The sequence below is a fragment of the Colletotrichum phormii genome, assembly GCF_030913505.1.
Source record: "Colletotrichum phormii strain CBS 102054 chromosome Unknown BDP81scaffold_22, whole genome shotgun sequence".
NCBI classification, from domain to species: domain Eukaryota; kingdom Fungi; phylum Ascomycota; class Sordariomycetes; order Glomerellales; family Glomerellaceae; genus Colletotrichum; species Colletotrichum phormii.
In genome coordinates, this window is record NW_026851464.1 from 632,426 (window position 1) to 659,493 (window position 27,068).

Consider the following 27,068-nt stretch of genomic DNA (forward strand, 5'->3'; position numbering starts at 1 on the left):
ACAGTTGACCTATTGCCATCGGATAGCTTGAACTACCGCATTCTCGAGTGAAATGCATGCATATTCATCACATTCTGGGCTGGCTGAGACGATCCACTCAACGGCCCAGTTGTATTTTCGGCTGAGCCGGAATAGGTCTCGACCCTCGCTTTGGCGTTGAGCTGAACGTTATCACACGCTGAACTGAGACAAGAGTGTGTTGTCCCCCGCATTTCCATAGAGATCATAGAGAATAACGTGCGGAACGGGACCCCAAGACCAAATTTCGCAGCGTCGCGGGCCGAAGAGACGATTCCTGGACGGTCCGATCCGGTCGGTAGTATCAAGTCCCTGTATCTAACTCAACGGGATTTGGCTTCCGAGGGAAATCACACAGTACGGTACACAATTTACTACACGGTGCTCACACTATGCCCCAAGCTCGCGCTCAGCTCAATATAGTGATTTCAAAAGTCAGTTAGATAGAAATCTAACTTACTTACCCGGGTCTATTATCAGGGAATCTTCACCACGGTCGGGTAAAGAACCGTCTACTTGGGCCTGCAAGCTTTTAGTCTCACTACTTTGATTTCGAATGCCAGAGAGTACGATGAGCAAACCCATCGACGACTTAGAATCCCCATCAAGTAGAACCTGGCGTGGTGGCGGTGATGATGGCTATGATATGACGCGCATCGCCGTCGCTCCATTCCATTCGACAGATATCATGCTTCGACTACATAGCGGGAAAAACTTGATTTCTGATCAATTCAACACACACAAGTGCATGCTCGTCCAAATTTCATCTTCACATGGGCTTGGAGATACTATTGATCCACAATTATGTAGCTAAACTTAGAGTTCCGGGAACTAGATGAAGCAATTGCTTGGCACGCTATCCTCTTCAACGACACTCTTATTAATGTATTCGTAGATTGGTTTTATTGAAATTTCAATAGCAGGCTTTTACTGTCAAAGACCAACTATGAAGTGGTCATATGCATCTCCCAGGTAATTCCGGGGTGTTCTTCTTCAAACAAAAAGTTGTCACAACTCAAAAGTCCTGCGGACGCCTCCCAACACCATATACGCCTACACTTCAAGTATATACAACCCACAGCTCCGTATCATACACTCACTTACTCAGCTCGCTGCACGCTCAGCTGGCTATCTCTTGAAGAACTTCTTCTCAACTGTACGCAGCACCATGTAGGAGACTGACGCAAAGGAAAAGGCTAGCTCAAAGCCGATGTCGCCACCAAAGCTTCCGCCGGCGAGCTTGCCAATGGGACCGGTGAACCAGCTTTGTGACATGCCGAGCACAGCACCCATGACGCCCATCAAGAAAGCCACAATAGCCGCAAATCCAGGGGGCAGGCGCGACGGCGTATCCCAGTCGTTGATGTCGTACCCTCTGATGCCGCGACGGAAAACGACGTGGTCAGTGAGACTGACTCCCTCGTAGATGGCGAGCCAGTAGGCGATGATGAGCATGAAGTTCTCGAGCCAGGACTCGAAGTGGTCGTAGCCCGGAATGCTGATGGCGATATAAACACCAGTGCCGACGAAGACCCAGATGAATCGAGGGATACGCTCAGTCTTTCTGGACAGGACCTGAAGAGAGAGGGAGACGGAGTAGATGTTGGGGCAGTTGTTGGCGATGATTGAGAGTGCGAGGATGACGAGGCAGAACTGACCGAAGCCACCCAGCTTGGTGACCAGAACGGCTGCCAAAAGACCTCCGATTCCAGAGTTGGCGTAGGCGTCGGAAAACGTGGGGTCGGTAACGGTGGCAGTCATGACGGCGGCTCCCAGCAGCTCGGTGAAGCATAGAGTGAAGAAGAGGCCGCAGAAGGTGACGAGGAAGACCTTCATCCTGGAGGTGGACGCCGGGTAGTAGCACGTGTAATCGGCGGCGTAGGATGTCCAACCTGTCGCAAAGCCGTAAACGCTGGCAGAGAAGGAGAGGACGGAGCCCGCTTCTGCTGGGCCAGTACTCATGGGCAGCATGCTGTTGAACTTGCCCGAGTGCGCAAAGACGCCAAGAACGATGAGGAAGATGATGGCGCAAGGGATCCAGGAGAATCGCTCGTAGGTGTGGACGATTTTGTAGCCAAAGGTGCAGATCATCAGAGTCGAGATGGCAATGACGAGGATGCCGGCCCATCCAGGCATGTTGTTGTTGACCGCATGGAAGAGTTGAGCGCCGACGATGGTATTGACTGCTGACCAGCCTAGACAGGCAAGGATATTGAATATGGCAACTAGTTAAACCAGTCAGTAAGTTCATGACGAGTTGGTAGGTAGTCAGTCACATACTCAGCTTGACAGCGTAAAAGCCAAACCAGTAACGGGACAGGACCATTTGTCGCAAACCGAACGTGGGGCCAAAGGTCGAGAAGAAGCAGACCGGCAAGACTCCCAGAAAGTTGATAAAGATGATGGTCAAAGCCGTATCAACAAAGCCGAGACTGAAAGCCGGAATAGCCAAAACACCAATGGCAAAAGATGAGACTACCATGTTGGCAGAGCACCACTGTAGAAGGGTCAGGATGGGTTCCTGGAATGAGCACAGCCATCAAGCTGGACTTACCAACGTTCCGACGTTGGCGACGGCATCGTTGATTCGTTCGTCTTCGGGGACCCTTTCGATACCACGCTGCTCGACACCAAGCTTGCCCGCCAGTCTCTGCAGTTTTGCGTAGGTGCTGGTTCCGGTTGCGAAGTCGGCCTGGTGAACGGCGTGGTCATCCCCCAAGTACCCACGCTCTACATCGGTTGCCGACTTCTTCTCCCCGCCAGTCGACGAAATGTCGCTTTTGGTCTCGAATATAGCCATGTTTGGACTGTGGTGATTCCCGTGAGGTTGGTGATGAGGTTGGATCTAGTTCACCGACAGCTCATGACTTTCCCTGAATATCGACTGAGAGTGAGGACAGGACGGTGGACGTTCGTGGGCGGGAAACCGGCAGAGACGAGCAGATGCTCAAAGCACTGGTGAACTGTGAGGGGATGAGACTGAGAGATCCACGAAGAGTCCAAGAGTCAGAACATGGTAGTGGCGAGCCGAGTAGTAATATTCATTGCGGAGAGTGGAGGAACCCTTATCAGGGCGCGACAGACGGCGGACCGCGGAATACCCAGATTTCTGGAGTCTAGATACAGCCTCAGTCGTGGGCTTTCGCAGAGCACACACCAAGTCCTGACGCGAAACTGGTGGAGGTGGGGGACATGGAGCGATCAAGATAAGAACCGCGGCATTGAAGAGCCTTTGATGGCCCACCGACGCGTCCTTGACGGCGGGACTGGTGTGGTTCGGAAGTAGGCCGGCACTTGACAGCCGTTTGGGATAGGTTCGGCAAGGGGAACTGGAGCTCCTCAAGCAAGCTAGAAGAAGAACTGGGAGGCAAAGTTCGGGTGTTCCGGGCTGATCTGCCCAATAGCGAATTTCGAATGGGCAATGATTCTGGATACTTGTTGGTCACTATGGAGGCAGTCAGGCGATAGTTGCGGAGGCCGTGGCCCGTAGGTCAGGGCTTGACGTGCTTCTCTAAGACAACTCTGTTTTTTTGACCTTTTTTTTTTTGTGCTGATTTTCTGGCAGAAGGTACCATTCCGTGATTCGAAAAAGGAGGCATGTTTCCTTTAGTGAACGCGTTGCAGAGTACCATCCGTGCTGACAAGAAGCAGGGATTGGCCACCCAGGTATGCGGTCCAGGTTTCTGCTAGTCCGTGAACCTGCAACACGGGAGGCAAAATAGGAGAGGGCCGGTGAGTAAAATCGAAGAGTCGAGGGTTGCTGAAGATGCGTTATCTTGGCGGACGAATCTGAACGATAAGATAGACCAGGGTTGAGGGGATTAGGAGGACTGCAATTGGTTGTTGGAGGACAGTATGTCCGCTATGGGGCCGAGTCTAGCTGCCGCAGAGCCGAAAGCATGAGAAGACGAGAGATTGGTGATGATCTTCTTTGGCTTCCATGCGGACTAGAGTCTAGCGCAAGAGATGAAGTTTGGGGACTCCAGATGGGGGAGAGACACAAGTGACAGGATTGAAGAGCGCCCGGTTCCGAAGTCTGGAGATAGGAGGTGCCCGTCAGATCTTATCGTGCTTGCTTCGATCGACACTTGACGTTGAAGGGACCATTACTCCGTAGGAAGAGACCGAAAACATCAATAGCCGACACGGCAGCGAGTCGTGATCACCGACAGTGACAACAAGTTATGACTTGTGTGAGTGGTGCATCGCGAAAAAGGGAAGGGCCGCCCACAACTTCCCGGTCAAGGGTTCGTACCCACAAAAGCTTAGCTTTTTTGCAAAGGGAAGGCGTGGCTTGGCACCAAGTCACCAGCCACATGTGGCGGTGCACAATGGCGCTCTGCTCTTTCCAAGATGGCTGCTGCTTGCTTGCCATTAACATCCTCTCTCTGAGGCTTGACTTCATCATCTTTCAACATTCCGACATGATGAGCACTTCGGGCCGCCTACCTCATCCGAAAAACAATGACTGCGCGTGCGGCAAAGCAGGTGCAGACAGTTTTGTGGCCCGACCCGTATTCACATACAAGAGCAACTGATTTCTTTGCATTAAACGGTACCCCAAGTTTTCAACTGGCTGCTTGAACGCCATGCCTGAGAAAGTCTGGGAATCCTGCAAGATCTTGACCAATTCCAGCACAGATTGTCTTTCATTTCATTGCCATTGCCATTGCCAGCCATGGCCTGGATCGTGGCTCCATCGACTCCAACCCCTTTTCGAGCTTGCGTTGGTGTACGCCGCTTCCCAACGAAGGCATTTGATGAATTTTATTAGTCTGTCGACAAGGGCAATCCTGACTACTCGAGAATTGCTGGTGAACAGCACGCGCTTAGATCCCAGGACATGAAGCAAAGAGTATTATTGAAAGCGCGAGGTTTTGGTACGCAGCGTACGAACGAGTCACTGGCATCTTGTCTTCGAAGCGTCACCTAATTGAAGATGCCGACCACGAAACGTTACGCAACATACACAACCCCCATCTACAAACGGCACGACGTGGGGTCACACCAAGCAACCCAACCACAAACCGACATGTCTGACTCTGGTTGTTATCCGTACGGATACATGGAACACGGCGTCGTCACTGACCGTTGGCACTGGTGCAGCGGAATCCGGCAGCCGTCAAGGCTCCTTGCTGGCAGCAGAAGCAACACTTCTGAGCACAGAAGTTTAGAAGAAGCCAAGTCGAGGCTACAGATGCCTACTCCGACGGGCTGTCCTACGATTTCGTCGGCCTGAAACCATGGGGATGCAGGGGAGTGAGACTTCAATCTATCGTCCGATAACACCATTCGGGCGCTCCCTTCAGACTCTCGTGGGATTCGGGCCTGTCCAACAACGTCGTCAAAGCTTCTGCCGCTAACTATCTTCGCAATCACACCAACACGGATGACTGACAAGGAAAGCTGTTGGGGGCATCTTTCGTCGTCCTGACGCTCACAGCGCTGGTCCCCCACTGTTTGCGGTCGGGTCGTTCGTTGCATGGACTCGAGAGTCGAACGGACACCAAAATCTCGACATGAGCGTTGGACAAAGAAGATTCAGCAGCCTCCCGCCAGCCATTGCGCGATTTAAAGGGCGGTTGGACCAGGACTGCGTCGTGAACACGAGGAAGAGCCACGCTACCCACCGAAACTCACGATCCCGCTGAAAGTCTGAACTGCCAGAATGCAATCTCATCAGAGGTCTCAGCAGCAAGCCACGGCGAACCTTGTTTATCATCGTCTGAAGTCCAACGCGATCAACACATCAGAAAAAAAGCATGGACGATATTTTCCAAACATTTGCTTTTTTGGCTGCAACAAGGCTGGGCACCTTGGACGGCAACGGCCGTTTGTTTGTTCGTTCCCTGCACAGCACTATACTCTTCTTGCGAATGCTTGAGTCGGTCATCAACTGTTACATACGTCTTGTTGCCTCTCAGCCATAGTGTCTATTCCTGTCCCACATATCGCCCCCCGAGTCGCCCGCCGGCTGCGTCTCCCGCGCCTCAGTTTCTTCGTCAGAATCTTCGTATGCCTCAGCTCCCCACCACAACAGCGCCAAACCTCCCCTGTCCTAGTCCCACGCCCTCAGCTCGTGCTAATGGCACAGACATTGTTTCCCAGATTCCCAGCATTCTCGGTCCCTGCCGACCGCTAGCCACTTTGAAGAACTCGTTCGCGACAAATTGCCAGTAGCGTTTGTTTCCCTTCACAAGGTCTCGGCCAAAGCGACTGAATGTCGCCGGTCCAGTGAGCCATCACCCACAAGGTACAACCCCTCCTCTTCCTGCTCGCGCCCTACGTCCCCCGGCAATAGCCCTGGTCTGGTAGATCTTGATCCATCAGACTCGATTTCGTTTGTATACTTGGCACTTCACCCCCGGTCAATTTCTCCTCTGTAGAACGGAACACATGCTGTCTCCTCCTCCGCCAGGTTCAAAGGCAAAGGTTACCACGGCTGCTACAACACCGATGGCACCAGGCGTCGTGTGTCCGACTGGCAAATTTGAAGCTGCGGTGTCTCAGTGATGCACGTTAATCTTGCCAAATCGTGATTTGAGGGGAATTGTGAGGCACATGTCGTCTGTATCTCTCCCTTCCATCATCTGTAATTGCTTTCCAGAACAGGCGGCCCCTCGTAAACCCCCAGCACCCCCGGGCTTCCAGATGACTGCCACGGGCGGGAGATGGGCATTGACTAACGGCCGGAGCAAGAAGCTGCAAGGTGTGGCGCGGACTAACGCCGTCACCCTTGAGCTTCCGATGGGCTTTCCTATCAGACCAGAATGCTCGTGTGCGGAGTACATCTTGTTTTGTTAGTCCATATTAAAGAGCATTCCTCCCACCCTGTCATCACCCAGGACTCGACCCCACCACATTCCGTGAGATACCTGGTTTGTAACTGAGCTTCATAAAGAAGTCTCTTGGCCACTTCCGCCTTCCCGCCTCTTTACTCGTTCCTCACCACTTGTTTCCTCCCTGTGTCCCTCGTTACCTTCGCTACCTTCAACAAAGCGACGGTTTGGATTCCCAGTTTCATCAGATACCTCGGACAAGTCAAACTTCCCGACAAAACATCCACAATAAACAATACCAACTCGCCCAGCTCTTCTTTTCATCAGAACCGAAGGAACAAAATGCAGTTTCCCGCCGTGTTCTCTATGGTTCTCGCCATTGCCTCTCTCGGCGCCTTCGTCCAAGCCCGGCCATCTCCCTGTCCTGATGTTCGTCGTCTCCCCCCAACCCCTCCGGTGCCCACCGCAATATCACTAGAGATTCTGACTTTTTTCACATATAGTGGAAGCGAGATGACATCCTCAACGGCAAGGCCAGTCCTGAAATCTGCTGTTCATACGGCGTCTGCAAGGGCGACGTCGTCGTCATGAGTGGTTGAAGCAGAATCTTTTTTTATGAGAAGCTATCTAAGCTCATACCGCAACAATTCCGCAACACACCCTCGGGCACCAAACATCATCAAAGCGTTCAACGTTAACACGACGACGACGACGATGAAGGCCGCCCACCAGTAACCACACCCTTCCTAATCATACAAGCCAGAGTCGACTACTACGAAAAAAACGACATGCATATATCGGCGTTCACATAGGGGGGGGGGGCCAACAATGTCAGATAGATACGGCGTTACGGGCGCAACCTAGGGTTTCCCACAAATTGGAGCCCTTTCTTTTCTAGCAGGACTCAGGGATTAGCAGACTTCCTATTCGGGATTGGACGACGGCGCCGGGGCCGACAGACGTGCAGATGCCCATCCACCACACTTTGGTCTGACTATGCGCATCTCGTCGGGTATCTTGGGAAACACTCTTCTTCAATTTTTTTGACGAATGGGAAAACTCGGTCGGAGTTCCGCTCCCCCCTCCTCACCCTCTTGGCCTCCAAGACGACTTTCTTGGGTGATTCGGGCGGAGTGAGACGGCTGCACCGGCTTACACTAGGTAGACACGATTTACGAATGTTCGTCACTGGGTCATCATAATGGGAATGGGCTGTCAAGATATGATAACATCATAGGTAGACCAAGTTCGGGGCAAAACGACATCTTTCGGCTGAAGAGTGTTGAAATCAGAAATACGATGAAATTACACAGATAATTGTCACGGCCTTGATAGATCCATGCCATCATCAATCACATGCTCAGTCCAAAAAGAATACAGACATTAGAATTTCAGACTTATTTTCAGAAACGGGCCACGAGATACAGAAATGCGTGTTGGTGCTGACTGGGGCGCCTCTCGGAGACATTCCCTCTCTTCTCTCTCTCTCTCTCTTCCTCGCTCACACTTTCCACCCCATGTTGCCCGTGTATCGCGAACAACCACACATCGGGCGGGTGGCTTTTCGTTTGCACGATAGGCGTCCCGCATATTCGGTACGAGAAAAGGCCGCTTCACGAACAGCCGCATTCGTCGATTCCAGAAAAAAAAAATTGGGACGTGAAGCCCCATCGTACGGTTTTGCTTGACTCAAGTGATCTCACTCAACCATCTCCTTTCCTCAGCTTGACATCACCAAACGCACATGGTGAGTAATGCGAAGCGGTGTTAAGAAGCCGTTCCGGCGAGAAATGTCTCTGTCGAGACGACGAACCCGTATGAGCCCTACAGCAAGGCTTAGCGAACGCCTCATCACAGCCATACCCGCAACCACAAGCAAGATCCATCGCCATGCCAAGTCGGGAGAAGGAGAGGGTATAGACTAGCCAAGAAAAAGAACAAAAACTCACAGAAATGTTGTAAAGGCACACCTCGGGAGCACCAGGCGTCCCGGTCCCGCAGCAGTCCTCAATCAAGATGCAATCCCACCCGGCATTATACGCATCCGTCAACGTGCCGAGGACGCACTGGTCGGTATTCACCCCGGCGAAGAGCAGCGTTCGGATCCCTCCTCTTCCTCCTCCTCCTCCTCCTCCTCCTCCTCCTCTTCCCTTCCCGGTCCCGGAGGCACCCTTCTCATCATCATCACCATCCTCCCGGGCGCCCTCCAAATACCTCCGCAACGGCTGTTCCGGGCTCCACATCCCCGACATCCTATTCTTATCACACCGCACGTCCTCCCCCGTCCGGAGACTGCTCCGCTTCAGCGGCTCGTAAATGTCGGCGTTCCACTCGCCCGCGACGAGGCAGCGGCCCCTGCCGTCGCCGAGATCTGCGCCGAGGCCGAGGCGGGCGAGGGTATGCCCCTTGTCGCCGGGAGAACTACTCTTCCCCTCGTCGCCCAGGATGAGCGATCGCGAGAAGCCGCGCTGGACGCTGGCGGGCATCCGTGCCAGGTCGTCGTCGGTCAGGCCCCAATTTAGCCAAATTACCTGTGTGCCGTAACGGAAAAAAGTGAGCTACGATACGTCGGGTCGCTTGTTTAACCACCACTACCCCGGCAAAGGTTCCCTCCCCCAATCCCCTTCCAGACTTCCAACCCCCGCGTGCCCCTCATCTCTGTCATGTCCTGTTCTGTCTAGTATGACTGCTTCTGTACCTCCGGTAAGACGGGCGGTAACGTCTGCCGGGTGCCCCGAACGTCCGAACAAGGGCGGGGGAGAGTAAGGTAGAATGGGTTCAAGGCCGTACCTGAATACCTAATTCGCGGCATTTCTCAACAACCTTCTTGGTTTGCTCCACCGCCGCCAGCCCGGCCGGGTGGTCTCGACAGCTGGGGTGCAAAAAGTAGTTCTGCATGTCGACAATCACGAGCGCCGTGCTGTGGGGGTTCACCGAAACCGACGTCCCCGCTGGTCCTTGGGTGGTGCCGACCTTCCAAGCCGGCGACCGGCCCCGGGTGAGATCATAGGTTCGCGACGGTCTGTCGTAGTGCCACTCGTCGCCCGGCGGGCCAAAAGTCAAGTCTGGGCGCATGACAAAGGCACAACGACGCGCAAGAGGGGTCCGAGTTTTCTCCTCGGATATTCTAATCCCGACGGCGGCGGGTATAGCTCACTACTTGCCCCGATTGCGGGTAATAAGTGGTCTGGAGCGATTGGACGGGTGTCAACGTCACTGAGTGTGTATAGGTTGAAGAAGAAAAGGTCGGATTTCATTCATGCAGTACCAAGAAGTCGGTAAATAAGAAATCCCGCAGAGCACGCACAAAGCAGCAACACAGCGCAGCGCTTGTATCTGATGGAGGTGTCAACAGCTAGGTCTATCAGTTCTTCGGGAAGATATGCGTCGGCGCGGCTATCGCCCGACCCCGCGGCCAACGAGAGTTGCCCGGTCTACGGCAGTCTGCAGGACGAGAAACAGACACAGTCTCATATGTCAACAGCATGAGGTACTGACTGCATCAGTATGCAAGGCAGCAAATTTCCAAGCATATAATTAGCTTTCGGGAGCGCGTCTGGGTGGGATGAGACGACGAAAGTTCGAAAGGCTTCCCCACGGAAGCGCATCTCAAAAAGGGAGGTATAGGACCGAGGCACGATGCTCGCTGCTACCTAGGGCGTCTGCCGCTTGCGACTCCCCGGTGATTAGGGCGAAGTTCGAATGGTGGTAATTCGGGGGCCGACCTCCAGAATGTTTGGAGACTAGATGAGATGGGGAAGGGAGGGGCTTCATGTTTCCGTGGAGCTAAAGGATCTTGCGTCGGCCACAGTCGCGATTCGTGGAGCGACATGGTCCTCAGCAAGCGACAATACGACGACAAGGGAAAGATGATGGTCGACCGTAAACCGTAAAGATGCGGAAGCCCAACGAAGTCCCCTGGTTCGAATACCACGTGAACGCAAAAGAAAAAATCCCCGTGGCGCGTGTGTCGAGATGCTTGCCCCTCCCGGCGTGCCTGGGCCTGGGAAAGCGCGAGACGTGCCGCTTCGTTGTATCCGTAGTGAGACTATGTGAGAGAAAGCGTAGAATGTCAGTGAAGCGTGTCGCGGGGAGTGGTATATGTCGGGTACGGATCGTCATCGTGATTGGAGCGGAAAGTCGCAAAGAGGAAGAATCGGTCTTACAGCGACCGAACAAATTCCCACAACGCGGCAGCGCCCCACCCCCTGCCAACAAGCTTCGACCCTGCGCGACGTTTCGACGTGGGGAACTGGGGTCAAACTATTCGCCTTGGGCGACGAGGGGTGATGAGGGGCTGGATTCGAACATTTGTTGACCAAAGGGCCGACGAAGCTGCTGGATTGTTGGCCGACCCAGAAAAATAAAAATAAAAATCCCACGAGTAGCTCCAAGGTATATATCCAGCCGGGCGACTGTCCGATCGTGTGTCGTTGTGCTCCAGTCCGCTCTACTCTTCCTCTTCTCTGTCCGCTTCGTCTGTCCCGTTCGCCCATACCCTCGACTCAGGTCCTCGCCGTTGCTGTCGCCGTCAGTCGTCTCGTCAGTCTCGCACCCACGTTTCACACCCCGCCTCCATACCATATCTTTCTTTACCTGGCAAGAGACCACTCTTCAGGGCCATTCTTTTAAGCCCTACCACTCCTCGCACACACAGAGACAACCGACTTTCACAATGTCTCCTTCAGCTGTTGATCCTCCCGCCGCGGTCGGCTCCGTTAAGGTGTCCAAGGCCAACATTGGCGTCTACACCAACCCCGCACACGACCTGTGGATCAACGAGGCCGAGCCCAAGTTGGAGGCCGTTCAGGCCGGCGAGGGACTGCAGCATGGCGAAGTCACGGTGGCCATCAGAAGCACCGGCATTTGCGGGTAAGCATTTCGTGCCACACAAAAGTCCCCCCATAGAACACAAGGACGAGCCTAACCGAGAGGAACAGGTCCGACGTTCACTTCTGGAAGCACGGATGCATCGGACCCATGATTGTCGATGGCGACCACATTCTCGGCCACGAGTCCGCCGGTGAGATTCTCGCCGTCCACCCCAGCGTCACCCACCTCAAGGTTGGCGACAGAGTCGCTGTCGAGCCGAACGTTATCTGCAACTCCTGCGAGCCTTGTTTGACCGGTCGTTACAACGGTTGCGAGAAGGTCCAGTTCCTGTCCACCCCGCCGGTCCCGGGTCTCCTGCGACGATACGTGAACCACCCTGCTGTGTGGTGCCACAAGATCGGTAACATGACATATGAGAACGGTGCCATGTTGGAGCCCCTAAGTGTCGCCCTGGCCGGTATGCAGCGTGCCGGCGTGCGCCTTGGCGATCCGGTCCTCGTCTGCGGTGCCGGTCCCATTGGTCTCATCACCCTTCTCTGTGCCAAGGCTGCGGGTGCCTGCCCGCTGGTTGTCACGGATATTGACGATGGACGTCTTGCGTTCGCCAAGGAGCTGGTGCCCACAGCCATCACCCACAAGGTCGGCCGCGGAACCGCCGAGGAGGAGGCCAAGCGCATCGTCGAGTCCTTTGGAGGTGTTGAGCCGGCCGTGGTTATGGAGTGCACTGGTGTCGAGAGCAGTATCGCTTCAGCTGTCTGGGCCTGCAAGTTTGGCGGAAAGGTCTTCATCATTGGTGTTGGCCGCAACGAGATCAGCTTCCCCTTCATGCGCGCCAGCGTTCGCGAGGTCGACATTCAGTTGCAGTACCGCTACTGTAACACGTGGCCTAGAGCCATCCGTTTGGTGGAGAGCGGTGTTGTTGACCTCAGCAAGTTGGTGACGCACAAGTTCAAGCTCGAGGACGCCCTCGGCGCCTTCGAGGCGGCCAAGGACCCCAAGTCGGGTGCTATCAAGGTCATGATCCAGAGCTTGGACTAAGCCAAGCCTGGTGGTTAGACGAAACGATTGATTTTTTTTTGGGCATAATATGGCGATGCTGGCGATTTGGTGTCATGGATGGGTTTTTGACTATACTTTAGAGATGTGTTCCCAATGAATTCGTATAACAATATGAAGCTTCAATCAAAGTGACGATTCTTTACTGTTGATGATAGTTGACGGACCATGTGAAAGAAGGGTGATGCTGATGGTGATGATAAGGTGGGATCCGGGGTTGTACCTTAAGTCAGTGACAAACTGCAACCTGGGAATGGACAGACGAGGATGCAGTGCCTAGGTATCCATTCATGGCAAGAACCCATTCTGCCCCAGCACCTGCCGATGAACCTTTTCTCACGCAATGGATCTCACCAGTGACCTGCCACCGAACGTGCCTGCCTGCACTGAACAGGTGCCCCCACTTTCCTTGAAGAGATCCACATTGTGATTGGTTCGATTTGAAAGCGGCATAGTCCGCTGGGCCGACGCGTGCGCCAACCTCTTTCCCCTGGGAAGCAAGGGAAAAGGTACCTTACTCCTTGTACCTGAGCACTGAGCTCCCCTTCGCCTTCGCCTGAGCAATTGACATTTTTCATAAGCAAGAAAAAGAGGACAGTGCACGGGCCATCCATCCTCCGGCTCGCAACAACAGCACAAGCGAAATCTTCCGAGAGGTCGGGCAGACTCTGGCAAGAGAGACAGAGAGAGCTCTTTTTTTCACTTCACGCAAAAAAGACACCACCCATCACCACCCCCTTCCCATCAATTGGCAGCCAACGAAGCTCCTTCTTCGACCCTGGAGCCGCCCACATCGACGCATCCCGATCCGAGATCCAGATACCCCGATTTTCAATCCGTCGACGTCCTCTCTCTTCCACAACACCAAACCCCCCGGTCCAAGATGTCTTCCGCCCTCGCCCGCCCGCTGATGCGGACCACCGCTCGCACCCTCCCTTCCCGCGTCGCCGCCCGCTTCGAGTCGACCACCACCAAGAAGGCCACCGAATCCGCAAAGGACGCTGCCGGCAAGGCCAGCGAGTACTCGGCCAAGGCTGCTCAGGGCCTCAGCCGCGCCGCCAGCGCCGCTGGTCCCGCTCTGTCTGGTGCCGTCAACGCCCTCGGCAAGGTCGGCGGCCGCACCGGCAAGGTTATCAACTTCATTGAGAGTACGTGACAATCCGGCCGCGAGGGAAAATCCATCAGGAGGGGCGCAATTGAGCGCGTACCCTCGATTTCGCGTACCAATTGCTGACGGATATGCGACTACAGAGCAGGTTCCCTGGGTCATCTACTACTCCCGAGTCACTCTTGAGCTGTCCAAGATTGTCTTCCACGGCCAGAAGATGGCTCCTCCGTAAGTTCCAACACTAGAATGAAGAATCTAGCCCGTCCAGCTTCTAATGAAAGATGCACAGCCCCGTCAGCACCTTCCAGTCCTACTTCCAGACCGCCCTCGGCGCCGTCAAGAACCCCAACGCCCTCCTGAGCTCCGCCTCCTCAGCCGCCAGCTCCGCCGCCAACACCGCCGCCGCCGCGAAGCCCGCCAACATCGCCTCCCGCATCAACACCGCGACCGTGGCCACCGGTGCCGTTGTCGCCGCTGAGTGCCTCGGTTTCTTCACCGTCGGCGAGATGCTCGGCCGCTTCAAGCTCGTCGGCTATCACGGCGAGACCCACGCCGCTGCCCACTAAACGGAGAAAGAACCTTTTGAAATCTGCTTCCCCGCCATCTCGTACCGATTCGAAACGACGATGTGGATGAGGGCGAGAGATTCGTTTCCCGGGTTATTAATTCAAACCGCATCTAAAGAAAAAGAGCGCAAATGGTGACTTCGAGTTGTAGAAATCGGGGGGAAAGGGGGTGTTTTTATTTTGGAACCAAATGACATGAATGCTCGATGCCCGTGGTAGAGGTTCATGTTATCCAGTCGCACAGTCCCCTTGCGGTCGAGATTCTTTCGATCGAGTACGGGGGGCTGGATGTACTGGGAGAGCAGCAAAGAGAATCGGTCTCGGGGGCCTTGGATCTGGTCGCCGTCATACGCGTTTTCTCAACAGGCCACCTTGTTATTTCCTTATGTAGACTCTGTACATCACACACGTCAACCGCAGCCCACCCATGCTGCGAAACCTGCCTCCTGCAGGTAAATATCAGGAAACCTTTTGAACCACATGGCCTGCTCGGTGGATATCGAATTCGTGAACTGTCCTGGGTACGCAGCGTAGCCGAATCCGGTTCTCTGCGTTCCGAGGAGCTCCGGGCTCGAGACGTGAAACGTATTCTAAATAACAAGGGGATGTCATTACTTTGTCCATCGTTTCTCCCACTCGGCTATGAATCTCTCCCTACGCAAGCCTGCTTATCAAGAGACCGGGTTGGACTATGAAGACACTCACGTACTGGGGAGTTTACTGGCGAGTTCGACATTACAACATATCCTGCTCCATTTTCTCGTATAGAGAGTGATGCTGCTACAGGAAGCTGCCAAAGCTGCGACAGACTGAGAGCAGGCATATATATCTATCATCAATGGCCTTCGAATCTAATCTGGACTTGAATCGCCACATCACTGTTAACTGAACCGCTTGCCCAGCCGTATGTAAGAGAGCACGCCATTATACCTGCCCCGTATTCGCCTTCAACCCCCAAATCTGCCCCGATCATTCCAACAGCATGCTAAGCTATAGTACTGAATGACTGCGCGGAGTTGTGCATTAGCTAGTGGTAAATTTTTTGTCTTCATCGTCAACCAGCACCCACCCTAACCAAAAGTAATGAAACGAAGCTCATCTCTGCGCGTCTGCTCTTATTCCTTCCGCTGCCGGCCCCGGAAGGAGACTTTACCATGATTCATCTCACTCCTCAGAAAAAGAGATGAAATCACCACCGACTGGGAAGGAACTTCTACCTCCCTCCTCCCTTGGCCTACCTTCCCCAGTCACCCAAGGGTATATACCCCCCTCGATTCCATTCCTGTCACCAGCACAGCAGCGTCCGTCTAGGTCGGCGGGTCAGGTCAAGCTGTGTGCGTGGTGTAGTGGTTTAATAAAAATAAATACTCCAGTGAAGTCAGAGTTCGGGTTGACTGAGGGGCGCGCTTTTCGAACCCGGGCAGGGGCGTGAGTTATAAGGTTAGTTGTCTCCCCTCCCTTCCTTTTCTTTTTTTTTTTTGGTATAGTTATATCTTTTGTGATATATTTTCTTTTGATCAAATACTTAGGAGAAGATGTCTGTCATCTTCCTTCCCGCAGTCTCTTCAACGTTCTGAGGCTTTTCTTCATGTACACACACCATGATGATGTCTCAGGATGAGAGTCGTCGCTCGGCACTATCACGTCTTTCCCTTCTTCAATTAATGCTATTCAGAATTTACTTCACATGCGGTTACTACAATGCAAAAGCATGGACATCGCATAGGTAGGGGACGAGACTTGAGCACGTATCCCAGCCGTCTATAGTGAATCAAAACAGCAATGCGATTAAAGGGATCTATCCCTCAACGTGGAGATAATCGACTCTCGTACCTCGAGACGTGACATGATTTTGTTTGGCAGCAGGTATTGCAAAGGCGAGTTTTCACTTCAGGGATCCATTCCTTGTCATCGTCAGCCCATGCTCCAACCTCGACCATGAATACCAGGAATGACTGACCCGTCAGGTGGATGAGTATTCGAGCAGAGACTCATGCACCACCCCTCCCTCTGGTTCCTTTGAGTATTCCAAAGGCACCTACAAAACTACTAGGAAGGGTAATTGGGTCTCTTTTCTTTCATTCCTGTCACTAATCGAAGTGATTTGGGAAACTTGGCCGAGGGGTTTAAGGGGCGCCAGTGGAACCCGTTCCTCCAGAGCTAAGTTGATCAATCGCTCAATCTTTTATTCAATTCCCTATAGAGGAAAACAATATCTTATTTTTCCCCCTCCCTTTTTCTCTGTTTCATCCATCGCCTCTCCTTGTGGTATGCATCATTGTTAGAGTGCCTCGATCCATGCCCATCGAACTAATAAATACCTTCTTCCAAAACGCACATGGAAATGCAGCTAATCGTTTGGGTAGCCACAACCAGATCCATCAGCAGCGACGTCCTGCCATATCATCCTCACCGAGCCTCATCCACCCTACCAGGGATTCTCACGTCACACAAACGCCCAAGCCACTTCCCTTCTTTCTCCTTACCAGTCCAAGAACCCGGTCGTCGGTCAGGCCCAAACGCCACACCTTTTTGTGAACCAACCGTGATACCATGACCGTCCTCATGCTAGCTCGGTCGGAAAGGCCAACTCGCGCCTCTACCCCTCAGGATGAAGGATCCCTTTCCCCTCATCGACCAACCCCCCTTGACCCAGTTTGGCCGAACTCCTCTCCATGACACAGATTACCAGACATATAACGGCGTATAGTAGTGGTGGTAGGCGTCGCTTCATCCGACCTTTGCGCCACATGTCTGCCGCTCTTACCTCACTTCACCCGCCGAATCCCGTTCAAGGCCCGTACCGTTTGCCAGATCATCCCGTATTCGTACTTCTGTACAGTACAAACCTCCCCTTTAAACACATACCATGCTGCCATCTAAACGCCTCCATCTTGCATGGTGGCGTACTGAACTTCGTTCTGGATCGACGCCCCTTTCTTTCACTCCCCCGACCCCGACCCCCTGTGTACCTTTATACTTGGCGGCGGCGTAGCAAAGAAGGATCAAGCAGCCACCAACCAACTATCCGGGGCACATTTCCCATGGACCTGTCAAGGAAGAGAATCCCACGAGTAGCCTTACGGACCAAATGTTTGGGGACTTTGGTCCCCATGTCTGGTATGTGCGGATGCCCCTTTACCATCCCCTCGGGTCCTAATGGACAAAGAAGAGGCAGACGGGTTTCCCTTGACGTGCCGAAAGAGGGCAATGGTACCCTCTCGGGAAGGAATGGTGGTCAGCAAAATCTAGGTTAAGCCAGTGAGATTTGTAGTATTCTCAAGGCCGAGGAATGCGCAAACGAATATTCTTTTGCCAAGTCTTCCTGGCCGGTCTTCGTTCTTTCTGTTGGTAAGATAGTTTTCTCGCTTCCCTACTTCATTTGAAGAGTGTCTATGAAAGACGTAGATGGGCTTATCATTGTAGATCATGGTCATTCCGTAGGGGTCGTCGGGACTTCGTATCCATGGTTGTCGATGCTCTTCTCCGCGGGATGATGAACCATCATCTCTTCCGATCTTCTGTTCGACAAAGTCACCGTCGCTTTTACACTGTAGATTAATAAAGATGAAGGGGCAATTTGGCAAGCGAATGCGTCAACAAACACCAAAAGGTACCTACGTCTTTCAGGGCTCGCTGTAAAGATACTCGAGAAAACAGAAAAAGGTGACATTTTCTCGAATCTACAGTCAACCATATTCTCGTCAACGAAACTCACCGACATCAGGTCACCCGAGAGCTCCTTTATGATGGTAGACTACATGACCCAACTCCATCCTCAAGGTTGCAAAGTCGGGTACAGTAAGTGGTCTAGGCTAACCACTCCTGACCAAAGCCCGTCGGGCTTCCGTATACCACAAACCGTCGAGAGAGGCACAAATCTCGCGACAGATTCTCGGAACAAGACACGGAAAAGCATTCATCTCCAGTGAAGATGAAGTAAAAAGTAGGCAAGACTAGAATTTTTCGCATGTATTCTTACAACATCAGACTTTCCCTTGATCCAACGGCAAACAACCCCCCCCCCCCCCCCCCCCCCCCCTCTCTCGGGTGGTAAGGAAGAAAGGGCCAGAGACAGGAACACCAACAAAAGACACACCGCTGTATCATGCATAACCACATCATTCGAGATCGTTCGGTTCGAAAGCACCTTCAAACGCAAAAAAGTCTCCCGCCCCCCCAAAAGAAAATACGTATGACAGTCCCCCGGTACACTTCCGCCATCTCCGAACTCAAAAATCTCTCGTTGGAACCTCCCTGGGAGTCGGGCAACGCCCGCCAACCCACCCGGTTGCTGCTCGTTTGCCCTCAATGCATCATGTCCCCTTGGAAAACCCACCCCCTGCGCCCGTTGACAGCATAGGAATTTCGTGTCCCAGGTAATCGCATCCGCGATCCTACAAAAGAAGCATAACACTGTACCCTGGGAGACTCAACCTCCTTCTCCTCGTCACTCTTCACCTACCTCTCCTCTGATTCTGCAGCGCCAGTTGTTCCCGCATGAGATGAGAAAGGTAGATCCTAATCCTAGCTCCAGGTTGCCCAGGTGGCAGGGCCTCGTTGTAGGCGGCCCCTCATCACTCACCAACCCTCCCCCGGTCCGAGGCCGAGGCCGAGAATCGAGACCCCAGACCGGTCTCGAGTTTGTTTGGGCAACGACGCGGATGGTGCTCCGTTGAGAGAGGTAAAGAAAGAAAGGGCAAGGAGGGGGATTGGAGAGAAAGAGAGAAACGAATGGAGAGCGCGGCGATGGACTGGAAGTAGATGTCGGTTTCCACAATCTTGCAGGATAGCTCTCCTTTTTTCTCCCTTTTACTCCTCTTCCCTATGCACCTGTAGATGCGCAAGGTTGGGCAGAAAAAAACTAGCTCAATGCCCTTTTTCCTTTTCTACCCGGACCACTCATCTCGAGATCCGTGTTCCCGGATCCGGGCATCGGGCGTTCGATGAGCGCCCAGATACACCAGAAGAGGGGGGCGGGCAAGATCCCAAAAGGGAGAGGTAGCAGTGATAAGTATAAAAAGTGTGAGTGTGTGAGTGTGTGCTCGCATGCATATGAAATACAAGTATGTGTGGAGTGCTAAGAGGGGGGCACAAGGCAGACTTGAAGGTGGGTGTAGAGTATATCGTACTTCGTAGCGTATCAAAAGGAGATCCGCCAATCCAGCCAACATATGAGCTGCAGGCTCGGGGCGGCGGGACTCCTCTCCGTCATGCAAGTCGCACGTCGAGGGTACATGTAGGTTGCTGCTGGCTTGATGGAGAGAGAACATTTGCCCAACTTCACCTCGGGAAAATAGCGTGTCCTGTCTCCCGGTGCAAGCGAGACGATGGAGGGAAAAGAGCCGACCTGGGCAGCACAAAAAACCGAGAGATTTGGCTCCTGTGATGCTTCTAAGTCCAGTCTGTGCAGGATATAGAACGACAAGAGCGAGCGATGCGTATCTCATCAACGTGGTCGAACACTAAGAAGATGAAGGCATACGCCCTGTGCCTCCTCGACTGCAACGTGTCGCCAGGACTGACAGTATGAAATGGTCGAGAAGGATGGTGCCTCGCAGGACATGACCCATCGCACGACGCTCAAGTTCCCCTTCTCATCAAGTATCGGTGTGCCGTCTCCTACGTCTCCTACATACGCTGCCTCGAGAAGGGTTCATTGCTTCGCTGTTCAAACGTTGGCAGCCACAGCGAAGTTCCTATCCAGGCCCGCACAGCATGCAGCCGTTGCCCAACCCGGCAGGGCTCAACGAAAGACTGTAACGTTGTCAGTGCAATATCCCATTGGCGGGACGGGGAAGCGGGAAAGAGAGCAACCAACAAGAGATGGGGACCACCAGGGATGATCGAACGATGCGGATGGGCATGCGGGAGCCATGTACACCAGCATGATGATGTGGAGATGGGTAAGGGAATAATACCTGCCTATCGACCAATCTTGGCTCTACTGTTGTGGCTGGTGCCTTTGCTCGAGCCTCGAAGGAGTGTAAAAGAGAAATGACAACTCCCCCTGGCCGCATAACCTTGAGTAACGACCGTTGGCACCTTCCGCCTCGACTCAGTTCGTAAATCGCGACATAGACGTCTCATTCGTGGTAGCACCAGGACCGTGACTCGACTTTTTCTTGAGTCGCCAACCAAGCTTGCTGATTTGGCTCATCTGTACTCACCCTCTGAAAGGGCCGATCTTGCGATTCTCGTTCCAGGTCATCGTCCACCATAGCCAAATTCTATTTATATATATATATATATATATCATAATATGTTAGATAGAGGGAAAAAACTACGACCGCACATATCAGCCTTTGCGCTGCGGACGTGACAACCATCCTGATTAACATTGGTCATGCGAAAATAAATGACGTGCAATGCTCCGCTGGCCGACATGCCCGTACTGGCCACTCCTCTCATCGCGCCCTCTTGCCATCCGCAGGAGCGTGCATAATGGAATCCAACGCCCCAAGCCTAAGTCTGCTCCATGCCGAGACAGAGCAGAGTATGCATCATGCAAAAAACACGGCCCAACTGCAATGCTGCCAAGCCTGCGCCGCCATCAACTTTTGGGTAAATCCGGCTCATTTTCTTCCCCGCCAATGAATCCGTAAAGAAAAAACAAAGAATATGATGTAGTGATAAGAGAAGCGTCGCGACTATGACTATGGGCGGTCTGGTAAAGATGTTGCGTTATGCTTGGGTGTTACCTCAGGTCTGAGCCTGGAGCTCAGAGATGGAACGAATGAAGTATGGGGAGGCTGAGAAAGAAAAAGGACCACTCCGCGGAGCCTCGAATTCGATCCGTGACTGCCGAGTCTCCAAGGCACAAAACAAAATAGAGAGATAACGAGGCAGAAAATGCCTAAGGATACCGAGATGGCGTAAAGAGAAAAACATAACTTGACTGCATTTTTGATGCATTCCCCGTTGTGTCCGTATGTGTCTAGCTAGAGCAAAGCAGAAGAGCTTGACCGAATCGAGTGGCATGCGATACCCTACGGGGGCACCCAAAGCCTCGAAGAGAGCAAGACGATGAGGATCGTGAGACGAATTGAGGTACAGGCGGCTTGAAGCTGCCGATTCTTGCATGTTGGGTCCGCGCTTGGCTAGCCCGAGGACTGCAAGCCTATCTTGGTAAGAGAAGCAGGAGAGAAAGCAAACATGCCGCACTCCCACGACGTACAGTAGAAAATTAAGATAGACCACGAGTTATTGAATGAAACGTCGCATGGACAGTAGCAAGTTTGCCTGTTGGCAGGACGGCACCGGATCGACTAAGTCGCACGCCTGATATTCATGGTAGACGAAGAGTAATGGTACAGAAGACAAATCGCTCTGGTGTTCCGCTTGAGATGTCTTGCTTTGGCGATAGGGTGTCGAACGTTTGCTGCTAGCTTGCTACGTCCCGTTTTGTATATGAGCTTGCGACGGGAGGGTGACGGCAGGAAAATCGCCAGCGGTCTACCCCCATCTCGTGAGACGTGACGTAACCCTCGGCAGTCTGAGTGACCACTCTTGGATCATTGGATTTGCCTTGAAGGTGGCTTCCTTGCCGTCCAAACAAACCTGCGTCCGGCAATCAGTACTCTGTATCATAAAAAGTTGGGAGCTACCGGACGGCACTCTACACGCGGTAACTCACATTCTGCAGTAGGCATGGACATTGAGTCGACAGATATCCTTCTTGAGGTCGTCCACCAGTCTGTCCACGTCATCTCTTTGCCAGCGTAGCACCCGAATAAAGGGCGCAAGTGTGAGACCTTCCAAGCAATGCGTAAGGCCGAGATTGAACCATCTACCCAACTCTTCCTCAGCCGGGATCTGGCTCCACGGGTTCGTCGGTAGTCTGATCACCTTCTCAGTGATGTCTGTGAAGCCTGCAGCACCGAGCTCCTTTTTGGTGTCGATTATATCGATAGGTTGCCCGTAGGTGTGCATCGCATGCCGCAGGTTGTCACCCCAAATGGCGAGAGGCGAATTAGTCGCGAGTGTGTTGTCGTCGCTACGAGGAAACCATTCGATTTCCACCTGCTCGATGTAGCCTCCGGGCTTGATTTGCCTGAATGACTTCCTGTACAATGCTGGCCAATCTCTTATGGAACCAAGCAGCATCTGGATGTGAACCAAATCGAAAATTTGTTCATGAGTGGGCATTTGTTCATGAGTGGGCAGTGGCGCCTCGACGTCGGCTCGCTCAAACCTTACACACGGGGGAATCCTATGAAACGATAAGCCTGCGTCACGAAGAGCTGCAGAATAGGAGATGCAGAACATACAGCTTGGGTTGGATGAGGGAAAGATCTAGCCCCAAGACCTGGCCTTGATTTTTTGCTTCCCAAAACTTGCTATGGTGAGGGTGTCAGCAACTCTAGGTTTCAGTACTCGGCGCACGGAGTGTTGGATGGATGGTCTTACTCGCCCACGTCGATCGCCCATATGCCAGTGCCCGTCCCGAGGTCGAGGACCTGGGGTTTGTCAGGCAGAGGTACTTCCCAAAGGCCTCCTCTTGCCCTGGTGATCAGAGCGTGGAACATATCTAGTCTGTCTTTCTCGGCCTTCATAGTGAGTTAGCATTGGGAAAGTATTACCGCAGCGAGAAATCATGGCTAACCGACCTCATCGACAGGAAAAAGATACCGCCCGCCTCCGAATGAGCCATACTGGCGGTCATGCTCAGTGTAGTCAGGGTACTCGGTACCAGCAGTCCCACTGTAGATGGCACGTTAGCGCTGTGTTCTGATAGTGTCCAGGGCAGCAATGCCACCGTTATGTTGACATCATGGCATACCCGTTTTGTGACATTGCTACCATGCGAATGGCAGCGTGAACCGAAAAAAAATAATATTTGCCGACTGTGGTTGATTTCTAGCCTCTCTTCGGGACTGGCATCAACAGGTGACAGGCGATGCGCGTGAAAGCTGCAAGTCGATCTATCACCAACGTCCAAGAACTAAGAGTATACTGCTCTAGTTGAGCTTCTTACCACTCTGTTGGCGTTTCGTTGCGGTACGGTACTGATGTGGGCTTCTGTAAGTTAGTAAATTAACGATGAAGCTCCGCGTCCGCGTGGTGATGAGATCGGTCATGGGCTGATAGGCAAAGTGTGAAGCTGGTGACTTTGAAACATGGAAAGGGGATTGGACCTGGAGAAGTGGGATCGAGCAGCGGGCAATTTAAAGTGTGCGTGCAGTAGTAAGTCTTGAATGGGAAACGAAACGAAATGATGGTCGCAGTGCAGGCGGCTGCAAGTCGATGGGAGCACACGCTGATGGCATCCAGGGAATAACACTGCCAGTACGACTGCCTTTTATGGAGAAATGTGACATGAGCAGAAAACTCCGTCTCATGTCATGAGGGTTGGTACCGGGAATGAGGGAAACGACTAACGGCCAAATGTAACAGACACCAGTCGGGAAAAGGGGGCAAGGCAACGAAGGAGGCTGTGATCAAGCCAGAGTTTTCTTCTTGTGTCGAGGCTGGGCGACAGCTGCCAGCTTCTTGTATTTCAGGAGAATTGCGTCGGTACGTAGGTAGGTAGGCGCCTCTTTCACTCAAGACCGACGCCATCACACACATGGCGGTGTTCACCACCACCACAACAACACACACGAGACACTCTCTTCGACCAGGCCACACTTGCACTTGCACTTGCACTTGCATCGACCAACACATATCCGCGAGCGCGCGCCTACACCAGATCGAACGCATCATTCTGCTTTTGTCTGTTTATGGTCCCTCCGCTGCGGGAAAACCCTGCTGGCGCGACACTCCAACTTAATGCCCAGCCAACAACACGGCGAGCGATGATGCGAACAAAAAGAGAAAGGAAGAGAGGGAGAGGGAGGAAGAGCTGCAGAACGGCTTTTGCCCTACAGAGTGGCATGTAGGGTGAAAATGACATGGGTCGAGGTGCAGCAGCTTAGGGCAGAAGAGAGGGCCGGATGCTGGGCCTTGACAGCGTACCAGTACATGTACCTGCATGTAAACGGTCGCAGCATCAGCTTGCTCGAAGCTGGGGGTGTAAGGGAATTGTGCAGAATGTATGTGTGCAACTGTGTTTGTTTGTGGAGAGGTAGGCTCATCTAGTCCACATAACCAGTCCTGGGTTTCTTCCTAACATGCAGCGGAGGGGGAGGCGAGAAAAGGAACGAGGGAAAACATATGTTCACCGACCAAAATGTCATTGAAGTTCAGAACGTGGATACTGTCCCAAGGTAGGCAAGTTGAACAGGTAACATATGGTCGGGTTCATCCAGAGAACAGGTGAGACGACGGAAGGAAAGCAGACAGCGATTGACGTACATGTTTGGGATGGAGAGCGAGGTTTCTTCCTCGGCCGCTTAGGGCGTCGAGCGAGTCAATTGATGTCGCACAACGAATTGGAGAGGTCGTACGGACCGGGTCCGGTGCTGCGGTAGTCGGCGTCTTTCTCGTCGTGTGCAGATTGGCCCGGAAAACGATAGGTTGCGAAACGACGAGCGGCGTCGCAAAAGGCGAGAAGCCGTTGGTTGGGTCGGGATGGGTTGGGGTTGGAGTTTCAGAGCGACCTCGACCTTCTGCCTCGATATCTTGGCGCTGAGATGGACCGACTTGGGTACTGTAAAGTAAAAGACGTGAAGAACCTGGCCAGAATGAGATGAGGCCAAGGCGACAGGTAAAGTTGTCCAGTCGATTTGAGATGCTAGGATACTATGGACAGGGCGGGTGAGATTGGTTAAAAATCGCGGCCAAAGCCCGGGTCAAAGTTCGGGGGTTGAGGTTTCGAGGTATGCTCCCGATTGTGGTCGTGGACGAGTACGCTGCAGGGTGACGAGATGTGATGCAGGTCGACGCGGGCGAGACGAGGTTCAAGTCTCCGTTGGGCAGGTTGGGTCAGGTCGGGTTAGTTTCGGCGACGGGCGGGAGCGGGAGGAGCAGCGATCTGATGGGATGGGATGTATGGAGTAAAAGAAAGGGAAGAAATAATCCAACAGAAAGACAAGGGAGGTAGGGATGCTCGCTCTACTCTGGAGTTGTATAGAGGGCAGAACCACTGGAGCAAACAAGGAGCTCCTGACTTGGGGACCTGACGACGGGCAGAGTTGGTATGTAAACCACGGTTGGTAAGGTAGAAATAGTCGGTCGTGTGGACTTCAACGTCAGGCCAGGTCGTTGATTCCGCGCGGCAGATGTGTCTTTGCGTCTTTCCACGGCGTTGTGAGGGGGGAGGGACCCTGGACTCGATCAAGTGAACAAGCGAGGACCGAGTGATGCAGATGGAGAGAAGGACAGCTTCTCTGCTAGTCCCTGCTAGTTGTGGCTGGCTGGCTCGCTGGATGTCCCGGGTGTTGGTGCTTGTCTTTCTGTGCTTTGGCCCTAGAACGATTCTAGAGAACAAGTGGTGTGTGTGTGCGTGTGCGTCTGTCTGTGTATGAGTGTGTACGTGCACCTGCAGGTGTGAGGTGTAATTGTAGTATCCGTATGCAAGGTCAACGCGGGTATCTGAAAGCTTTGGAAGTCAACGTCGACAGGTACTCGTTGGTGGGAGTCGCGTCAAGTCTAGCTTTGGGGTGGGTGGACCGGCGGATAAACGGTGGCGGCGCCTACGACGCTTTCTGTGAGGTCTGTGGGTGGGAAAGGCGTGAAGTGCAGATAGAGCAGGGACTTTCGGATTGAAGGCTAGGTTGCCGGATGCTGTTGAATATCGGTTCTTGAAAAGAGAAGCGTCGCAAGGTAATCGTGGACTAGACTTTGCTCTCCGCCTCCCGTAGCTCGGGGGATCGTCCGCTGTTAAGTAGAATTAGTGGGGTTCTTCATCGTCATCTTCTTCTTCTTCTTCTCCTTCTTCCTCTTCCACTGATACCTCGTCTCTCCTTGTCCTCGTGCAACTGTCTCCTGCCCCTGTTCCTGGCGCTGGCGCTGGCGCATGCAATTCCCATGGCTACTGTGGGATTTTGGGTTGATGCCACCCCTGTCGGAAGACTCGAGGACGCTCGATGTGATGGAGCTGGAGCTGGAGCGGGAGCTGGAGATGACGGCTTGTAACGCGAAGGCGGGAAAACGCTGACGGGCAGCGGGCTGGTGTAATTGCGCTTCCAGGGTCCGTTTCTTCTGTGGACTTCCAGAGCCTTGCCCGTCTCATTGTCGTTGGTCTATCCGTGGTTTGTCTCCCGTCAAAGGCCTGGCTTTCCACTCGTCCCACTTCACCTGTCTCCATTTCACCAAGTCACTTTTTCCCATGGAAAAAGCCACCCCAGGCTCTTCCAACCCCAGCCCGTCATGGATCATGACACTTGGATAAAAGCACGGAAAATGCGGAAAGGGGGCTTGTCTCCTACCTTGGAAGCAATCTTAATACTGGGCAGGGTCACCGCGTAGTATAATGGATGAAGAAGATATCGAGAAGCCAGTTTGGAAGATGGGCAAGGTGGGCCAAGTGTAGAAAACAAGTGTGCGGAATGCAAACTGAGTCCGTGTTCCTTTAGCTACCCGAGATGTTGCACAGACAGGCGGGGCCGTAATAGGTGACTAGACCGAGTAAAATCGAGGTGGAAGAAGACGACTCTCAGTATGGGATGGGAATGCAAAGCAGGACCTCCGACCGACTGCAGCTTCAGAAATAGCGAATTCGATGTAAGATAGTTTATTCGTACCACGCGTCATGCGGGTTGAGACTTGAGGTGAGGTAAGGTGGAGGATCATAGGATGGAGGTGAGATGAATGAAGGAAGCTGCA

The 27,068-nt window shown here is 53.1% G+C and overlaps 10 protein-coding genes across 10 annotated transcripts; 6 read left to right on the forward strand and 4 right to left on the reverse strand.

The window, feature by feature from the left end:
- Positions 1–1,146: 1,146 nt before the first annotated feature.
- On the reverse strand, positions 1,147–2,818 carry BDP81DRAFT_328922 (NCS1 nucleoside transporter; the record flags this gene model as incomplete). The annotated part of the gene is made up of 3 exons (XM_060585264.1): positions 1,147–2,243; positions 2,299–2,515; positions 2,573–2,818. The coding sequence occupies 3 exons, from the start codon at positions 2,816–2,818 to the stop codon at positions 1,147–1,149; spliced, it is 1,560 nt and encodes a 519-aa protein (XP_060440988.1).
- A 1,731-nt stretch (positions 2,819–4,549) lies between these two features.
- BDP81DRAFT_104198 (uncharacterized protein) lies at positions 4,550–4,966 on the forward strand. Its single transcript, XM_060581401.1, has one exon. The coding sequence runs from the start codon at positions 4,608–4,610 to the stop codon at positions 4,863–4,865; it is 258 nt and encodes an 85-aa protein (XP_060440989.1). The 5' UTR covers positions 4,550–4,607; the 3' UTR covers positions 4,866–4,966.
- A 2,173-nt stretch (positions 4,967–7,139) lies between these two features.
- BDP81DRAFT_398190 (uncharacterized protein) lies at positions 7,140–7,396 on the forward strand (the record flags this gene model as incomplete). The annotated part of the gene is made up of 2 exons (XM_060588419.1): positions 7,140–7,226; positions 7,301–7,396. 2 exons carry the CDS (start codon positions 7,140–7,142, stop codon positions 7,394–7,396), a joined length of 183 nt encoding a protein of 60 aa, XP_060440990.1.
- Positions 7,397–8,564: 1,168 nt separating this feature from the next.
- BDP81DRAFT_329014 (isochorismatase) lies at positions 8,565–9,872 on the reverse strand (the record flags this gene model as incomplete). The annotated part of the gene is made up of 4 exons (XM_060585274.1): positions 8,565–8,621; positions 8,747–8,913; positions 8,986–9,328; positions 9,588–9,872. The coding sequence occupies 4 exons, from the start codon at positions 9,870–9,872 to the stop codon at positions 8,565–8,567; spliced, it is 852 nt and encodes a 283-aa protein (XP_060440991.1).
- Positions 9,873–11,294: 1,422 nt separating this feature from the next.
- BDP81DRAFT_104208 (alcohol dehydrogenase GroES-like domain-containing protein) lies at positions 11,295–12,990 on the forward strand. The gene is made up of 2 exons (XM_060581402.1): positions 11,295–11,669; positions 11,738–12,990. The coding sequence occupies exons 1-2, from the start codon at positions 11,473–11,475 to the stop codon at positions 12,666–12,668; spliced, it is 1,128 nt and encodes a 375-aa protein (XP_060440992.1). The 5' UTR covers positions 11,295–11,472; the 3' UTR covers positions 12,669–12,990.
- Positions 12,991–13,328: 338 nt separating this feature from the next.
- Positions 13,329–14,463, forward strand: BDP81DRAFT_104245 (mitochondrial ATP synthase g subunit-domain-containing protein). The gene is made up of 3 exons (XM_060581403.1): positions 13,329–13,834; positions 13,938–14,022; positions 14,084–14,463. The coding sequence occupies exons 1-3, from the start codon at positions 13,570–13,572 to the stop codon at positions 14,358–14,360; spliced, it is 627 nt and encodes a 208-aa protein (XP_060440993.1). The 5' UTR covers positions 13,329–13,569; the 3' UTR covers positions 14,361–14,463.
- BDP81DRAFT_104246 (uncharacterized protein) lies at positions 14,464–15,309 on the forward strand. The gene has a single exon (XM_060581404.1). It carries the CDS (start codon positions 14,567–14,569, stop codon positions 15,053–15,055), a length of 489 nt encoding a protein of 162 aa, XP_060440994.1. The 5' UTR covers positions 14,464–14,566; the 3' UTR covers positions 15,056–15,309.
- A 1,612-nt stretch (positions 15,310–16,921) lies between these two features.
- Positions 16,922–17,665, forward strand: BDP81DRAFT_104258 (uncharacterized protein). Its single transcript, XM_060581405.1, has 2 exons — positions 16,922–17,480; positions 17,533–17,665. The coding sequence occupies exons 1-2, from the start codon at positions 17,036–17,038 to the stop codon at positions 17,610–17,612; spliced, it is 525 nt and encodes a 174-aa protein (XP_060440995.1). The 5' UTR covers positions 16,922–17,035; the 3' UTR covers positions 17,613–17,665.
- Positions 17,666–21,992: 4,327 nt separating this feature from the next.
- BDP81DRAFT_398194 (methyltransferase domain-containing protein) lies at positions 21,993–23,156 on the reverse strand (the record flags this gene model as incomplete). Its single annotated transcript, XM_060588420.1, has 5 exons — positions 21,993–22,572; positions 22,631–22,699; positions 22,770–22,909; positions 22,970–23,063; positions 23,143–23,156. 5 exons carry the CDS (start codon positions 23,154–23,156, stop codon positions 21,993–21,995), a joined length of 897 nt encoding a protein of 298 aa, XP_060440996.1.
- Positions 23,157–23,326: 170 nt separating this feature from the next.
- Positions 23,327–24,018, reverse strand: BDP81DRAFT_436922 (uncharacterized protein). Its single transcript, XM_060591179.1, has one exon. The coding sequence runs from the start codon at positions 24,012–24,014 to the stop codon at positions 23,703–23,705; it is 312 nt and encodes a 103-aa protein (XP_060440997.1). The 5' UTR covers positions 24,015–24,018; the 3' UTR covers positions 23,327–23,702.
- Between the last annotated feature and the right edge of the window lie 3,050 nt (positions 24,019–27,068).